The sequence below is a fragment of the Lupinus angustifolius genome, chromosome LG14 (assembly GCF_001865875.1).
Source record: "Lupinus angustifolius cultivar Tanjil chromosome LG14, LupAngTanjil_v1.0, whole genome shotgun sequence".
Taxonomy (NCBI): Eukaryota; Viridiplantae; Streptophyta; class Magnoliopsida; order Fabales; family Fabaceae; genus Lupinus; species Lupinus angustifolius.
In genome coordinates this window covers 9,710,107-9,717,454 of record NC_032022.1, presented here as the reverse complement: position 1 = coordinate 9,717,454, position 7,348 = coordinate 9,710,107, and the positions used below count along the sequence as shown (strand labels likewise).

At 33.6% G+C, this 7,348-nt stretch overlaps 1 protein-coding gene across 1 annotated transcript; it reads left to right on the top strand.

The window, feature by feature from the left end:
* Nucleotides 1,753-6,737, top strand: LOC109326743 (probable methyltransferase PMT26). Its single transcript, XM_019559527.1, has 9 exons — nucleotides 1,753-1,855; nucleotides 2,945-3,990; nucleotides 4,070-4,219; nucleotides 4,520-4,790; nucleotides 4,911-5,021; nucleotides 5,113-5,287; nucleotides 5,557-5,829; nucleotides 5,923-6,117; nucleotides 6,226-6,737. Exons 2-9 carry the CDS (start codon nucleotides 2,983-2,985, stop codon nucleotides 6,452-6,454), a joined length of 2,412 nt encoding a protein of 803 aa, XP_019415072.1. The 5' UTR covers nucleotides 1,753-1,855; nucleotides 2,945-2,982; the 3' UTR covers nucleotides 6,455-6,737.

Sequence of the window (7,348 nt, the reverse complement as noted above, 5' to 3'; positions counted from 1 at the left end):
GATATGGGCTTAATAGGTGGATTCCCATCAGATTAACCTATAGGGGATAATAGGAACCCTATAAGTTAACGCATAAAAAAGGTTATAATCCCCAACACACCAAATCAAAATTCATTTTTCTCCTCTCCCCATCATAGTGAAAACGCAAGTCCCAAGAGGAATCAAAGATTTGGTTGAGGAAGACCATCATACCAAAACTCATCTCAGAAAACGCAGATCATAGGAGTACATCCAAAATATGGATTCAGGTATGTTACTGCACACTTTGTTTTTCATATATGTGTCTGAGAATCATAAGATTCAAGATCCTAAGATTAATATTTCATCAATCATAAGGAATTTCCAACATCTTGATATTTCTTATTTTGGTTTATATTATATTATGTTTTAAAATTGGGATTCTAGATATTGTTTCCTAACTAAAATGATAATTGAAATGAACAAAAAAATTGAATACGATTTACCACATATTTTATTATTTAAAAAAACAAGCAAACAATTTAATAGAATTAGAATAAAATGGACAAATATAAAATCAATTTTTAGTATTATCCTTACGCACCTCCATGTGGCTCTGATCTCATTCTTCATTTTCTTTGTTCTTATCTTAGTTTAATAGAAATTGTTATGAAACTAAAATCTCCATTTCCACCGTCCAAAGAATCATTTCTTATTTTTTTCTCCTTCTTCTTCGCCTGTGATTAAAGAAGAAACATATATAGTCAACATTGATAATATTTTTTGTGTAAAACTATAAAAAAAATTGTTTCAAGTATTCAGCGTGTTGAGATTATTACTTGGTGTACATGTAGTTAAATGTAGATATTTCCTTTCATGAGTCAACAAAGAACCATATTCTCATGAAACCCCTTCTATTTTTGTACATTATTGCAAAAAAATCTGCTATATATTCCTAATAAACCCTTTGATATCTTCATAATTATAAAACATGACATATATCATAGAACAAATCCTGTCAATTTCATGAAGTGACAATATCACTTTCCTATTATTTGATGGATCTTTACACTAAATTATCAATAAATAAATATATATATAACATTACTTCATTATATGCATATATTATTTTACATCACCAGATCAATTAATTAAACTGCAATATATGACATTCAAAATATTATAATGTTATGCATCTCTTTTATTCCTCCTAAAAAGTTAAAAAAAATGAATCATACAAGTCAAAATATTTTATAAAATGGCCTTTCGAAAGATGCTTATCCTAGGATTCAAAAATTCAAATCCTTCTAAATTTAGATTGTCTAATTATTAAACAACAATTTGCTGGATAGATAATTTAAAAGAACCTCAAATTAAAAATTAAAAAAAAAATTATATAAAAATATTCCATTCATAAATCCCACTCGGCGGTCTACCAAAAATAATCCCACTCCCTAGGAAGATAGGTTTAATATATATACATTGAAAATATAAAGATTTTTACAATGTTAATAATCATCCAACATTAATTTATTAATATTATTAACTTTCAAACAAAAGTAATATAAATCAAATGTGAATGATATATTAAATTAGTGTATAAATTTTAGGACTCTAACAAAGAAATCAGTATACTAATATAAAATTCAATTAGATCTCAAAAAATATAAGATTTTGATTTTCTAGCGAACTTAGGAAGACACTTATTATGAGCCACGGTGACATAACTTCAATTATTATCATTAGTATTAAACCCATCTCTTGTTGACCTCTCATACACGCTTAAACCTTTCATATCACCTCTCTCTCTCTCTCAATGCAACAATAAACAAAAATGGGAAAGAGATAACACTTCTTCTTCTCTCAGATCTGCTTTCTTTTTTTTCAAGAATCAAAGGTACCTCATACTCAAATCTATAATACATGTTCTTCATATTCAACTTCTATACTCTGATTCAACCTTAGTCCTTTCCTACTTTCAATTTCTCAATTCAACTAACTCTGCACATTTATTACTCTAGATTCCTGATCTATGTTATTCTTCTTGATATCACTTCGATTTTACAATATTTATGTTGAGTAAATGCTTTATGTTAACTTCGAAGTTCAAAAGCTGAAAACATTTTGCTCTTACTGATTGAACTCTGTTAGATTCGCTTAGCTTGATTTGGTGTTTCATTTGTTTAAATTAGTGTTTGCAAAAGTGAGTTGGTTTGGTTGAAAATTGGAGTGTGGTGAATTTTGAATTCAAATCACTTTAGAGTTTACACTTGCTTTGTGTAACGAAAATGTGCGAAGGTGGAAATTAACATGCACCGCATATTAAAGGTGTTGTGTTTAATTTTGATGTTGCACTTTCCATTTACGCAACCATGCACTTTCTGTGTGTTGCCATTAATGACCCAACCAGTGATGAACCTTTTTTTATGACTAGCGGCGGATCCATACAAAATGATAGGGAGGGGATAAATATAGTAAAATATCTGTGTATTAAATGTTTTTTGAAAGAAGTTTTCATAAAAAAATACTATTAGATTCGAAGGGAGGGAGATCCACTTACTTCAGCGGTAAGTTAAAAAAAAACCTACTCCACATCTTAGCCATTCGTTCTATGAAAATCTAATGGTTCATGTGATTTAAATTAGTCACTAGATTTAAACTATTAAATTTTCATAGAATAAAGAACTAAGATGTGAAGTAGATTTTTTAACTTACTCCTGGAATGAGTAAGTAGATCCCCTCCCATATATTTTATATAGATAGGGGATCCACGTAAGTTAAAAAAACATACTTCATATTTTAGTCATCCATTATATGAAAATCTAATGGTTCACGTGATTTGAATTAGTCACTAGATCTGAACCATTAGATTTTCACGTGATTTAACTTATATGTTGGAGCATTTATTTTGACTCTTGAATTTTTGGTTCTTTCTTCATGACTGCCAACAGCGTGAGTGGTGTTCAATTGTTTGGTTGTTGACCAGGTCTAAATTATCTTTGAGTTATTGCACCCTCAGAAAACATGGCTATAGGAAAATATACAAGAGTAGATGGTAGGAGATCATCTTTGAGTTACTGTTCAACAGTGACTATTGTTGTATTTGTGGCCTTATGCTTGGCTGGTGTTTGGATGATGACATCATCCTCTGTTGTTCCTGTGCAAAATAGAGATGCACATGAGAATAAGAATGAGGTGAAAGAACAGAGTGATATAAAAGAACAGGCGAGTGAAATCAATAATAGCAATACTCGGCAGTTTGAAGATAACCCGGGAGATTTGCCGGAGGATGCAACTAAGGGGGATAGTAATGTCTCCTCTGAAGACAACTCTAACTTGCCAGAAAAACAAGAAGACAAGTCTTTGGAAGATGATAAGATAGAAGATGCAGATAAGAAAACAGAAGATGAAGATTCCAAGACTGAAAATAATGATTCAAACTCAGAAGCTACAGAGAATGTAAAAGATAGTGATGATACTTCCACTAAGGAATCTGATTCTGATGAGAATGAGAGGAAATCTGAATCAGATGATAACAATAAGTCTGATAAAGAGGAAAGTGAAAAGAATTCTGATAACTCTAATGAAACAGCAAATAGTAACATAGAGGAGAAGGGGGAACAAAGTGATAACAAAGATTCTGATGAAAGCTCAAGTGAGAAGAACACAGATGATAATGCCAAAAACCAGAGTTCTAATGAAGTATACCCTTCTGGGGCCCAGTCCGAACTTCTGAAGGAAAGTACAACACAGACTGGGTCTTTTTCAACTCAGGCAGCAGAGTCAAAGAATGAAAAGGAGTCTCAAGAATCCTCCAAGAAGACAACTGCGTACACTTGGAAACTTTGCAATGTCACAGCTGGCCCCGACTTTATCCCATGCCTTGATAACTGGAAAGCAATTAGGAGTCTTCAGAGTACTAAACACTATGAACATCGAGAAAGGCACTGTCCTGAAGAACCCCCTACCTGCCTTGTCAGTCTCCCTGAAGGATATAAACAATCAATTGAGTGGCCTCGAAGCAGAGAGAAGGTCTAAATAAACTCAAATCTTGTTAACTTTAATTCTATGTTTGACCACAAACTCTAATGTATAAGCTACTCTTCTGCAGATATGGTATTACAATGTTCCACACACTAAGCTTGCTGAAGTCAAGGGGCATCAGAATTGGGTTAAAGTTACGGGCGAGTACCTTACTTTTCCTGGTGGTGGTACCCAATTCAAGCACGGGGCACTTCATTACATTGACTTTATACAAGGGGTAATATATATATTTTGTTAACTTTGACTTTTATCTTTGCTATTTGACATTAATAATGTGTCTATAAATGCAGATCTGGGTAACCTTTGCTGCATGTTTGCTTAAATTGATATTACATGTTCAGCTACATCATTTGATCCTCACAAATCAATTTTTTTATTGATAGGAAATGTTATGCTACATAATAATATAGTACGATGATAAATCTTTACACTATTATCATTGAATTGCTACATGTATATTGAAAAAAGTTATTTGATGTTGTTGAGCATTTTACAAAATGAAGTTTAAATGGTGCAGTTTGTACCTGACATTGCTTGGGGAAAACATACACGTGTTATATTAGATGTTGGATGTGGTGTTGCCAGCTTTGGAGGCTTTCTCTTTGACAGAGATGTTCTCGCAATGTCACTCGCACCGAAGGACGAACATGAAGCTCAGGTACAATTTGCACTTGAAAGGGGAATTCCTGCTATTTCTGCTGTGATGGGCACACAGAGGCTTCCCTTCCCTGGTAAAGTATTTGACGCAGTCCATTGTGCAAGGTGCAGAGTTCCATGGCATATTGAAGGTATTACGATGACAGCTTTTATTTGGTGTTTAGATTAATTCATTTGAAGCATTTCTAAAACTGGTTTTCCTTGCAACTGAGTTTTATTATGAAGGCCTGATTTCCCCCCTACAACTGCAGGTGGTAAACTTCTTTTGGAACTGAATAGAGTATTGCGACCTGGTGGTTTATTTGTATGGTCTGCTACTCCTATTTATCAGAAGCTTCCAGAAGATGTTGAAATATGGAATGGTATATGATAACTAGACTTATGCTTGCCTTTTTTCATTTTAATGTAGTTATAATAATCCTAAGTCCTGACATTTTATTAATTCACCTGCAGCTATGAAGTCACTAACAAAAGCAATGTGCTGGGAACTTGTGTCGATCAGCAAGGATCGAGTTAATGGAGTTGGTATAGCTGTATACAGGAAGCCAACATCAAATGATTGTTATGAGAAACGATCGAAGAGTGAGCCTCCAGTTTGTCCAGATTCTGATGATCCTAATGCAGCATGGTATTTCTTTCTCAACTGCGACATGTTTATTTTTTAAATAAAAACCAATGCTGATGTTCATTTTAGACAGTTATAATATGAACAAAACTTAATTAAGACAACTGAATATTTATTTTAATTCCCTCTCATTCCTCCCCTTCTGATACAATTGAAGAATGTTAGATGTTCTGCTACACATGAACAATGTTTGCAACATGGGATTTTTTTTCTGAAGTACAAATTGCAGTATTTTGACATACACATGCAGTCTAATGACATTGGTGTCACAGGAATGTGCCATTGCAAGCTTGCCTACACAAAGCGCCAGTGAGTTCAAGCGAACGTGGGTCACAATGGCCAGAGAAATGGCCAGCAAGAGTGGCCAAAGTACCTTATTGGTTGTTGAGTTCCCAAGTTGGAGTTTATGGAAAGCCTGCCCCGGAAGATTTTACTGCTGATTATGAACACTGGAAAAACGTAGTATCCAAGTCTTATCTAAAAGGGATGGGAATTCAGTGGTCAAATATACGGAATGTCATGGATATGAGATCTATCTATGGAGGGTGAGCAGAAGTCACTGATTCAATTTTTTACTCTGAATTTATTAATTGGTATTATATTCTTGTTTGACATCTTCCACTGTTCGTGGTTTCCAGATTTGCTGCAGCATTGAAGGATTTGAATATTTGGGTTATGAATGTGGTTTCGACTGACGCCCCAGATACTCTTCCTATCATTTACGAACGTGGTCTTTTTGGTATATATCATGATTGGTGTGAATCATTTAACACTTATCCAAGGACCTATGATCTACTCCATGCAGATCATCTGTTTTCGAAGCTTAAAGAAAGGTGCCATCAACTATTTCATTTCGCATTCATCACCAGCAAGAGCTTGGTTATCCGATTAGTATAACACTGTATATTAGTCTAGTTTTTCTGATGCTTATTATTACACAGGTGCAACATTGCTGCTGTAGTGGCTGAGGTTGATCGGATACTCAGGCCCGGAGGAAAACTTATTGTTCGTGATACGGTTGAGATCATCGAAGAGCTTGAGAGCATGATAAAGGCTATGCAGTGGGAGGTTCGCATGACGTACTCCAAGGATAAGGAGGGCTTGTTATGTGTCCAGAAGTCCATGTGGCGGCCTAAAGACTCGGAAACACTCCAGTATGCTATTGTTTAAGCATGGATATATGCCAAATTTCTCAGGTTTTGGCTGTCCAAAATTCTCGTGCAACTGTACTTCCACTATTAGTTAGGTATTTATGTTATCTTTTTCCTTTTGAGTATTCATTTTGATATCCCCTATTTATATTTAGAGGTTTGTGTCTTTTGCTGTAACATGTTTTGATAGTCTGAAGGAAATTTGATCACATTCTTGCAAGTGTAAAGGCCATTGGTTTGTAAGGGTTATAGTTGAAACTTTGAATATCTACCATGCCTGAAATGATATTATTTGTTTAATTTAACATTTGGAGATGAAAAATATATATATGACGTCAATGATCAAATACTTCTAACCTTGAGGGTTACCAATACCTTTCTTTTTGTGTTTTATTAGTGTTATTTGCAGAGAAATGTCTAAATGTGGATCCTGCACAAATGTGGATAATAATTACTTAATTTATAGATGTTGAGCTTGATCTCCAATTCATAGAGGCATATAGAGAAACAGTTTGGTAAGAGAGAAGAGCCTAATTTTATTATTTTGTTGAGTAAAACCTTAAATTGTTAATGAAAAAAGTAATGGCCAACAAATTTCTCGTGGTTAGGAATTCTAAGTGAGTAGTATTTAGCTAAGAGAAGCCATATTTTGGTTAACAATATATATTTTTCGGAACTACATTTATTGAAAAAAAGAACCATATAGAGGATTATAAGGTAAGGAATACATTGGTTATACCAATACCTTGGTTTTACCCCTTCAATGCTTAAATAAAGCATTTTAATGAAAATAATATTCATATCATTTGATAACATAAGCGGTGCATATTTTAATCTTTGGAGATGAAGCATGAGTTGGAAAAATAAAATGTTATTTATAAGTGAATGAATATATCATACATGTATACAAAAT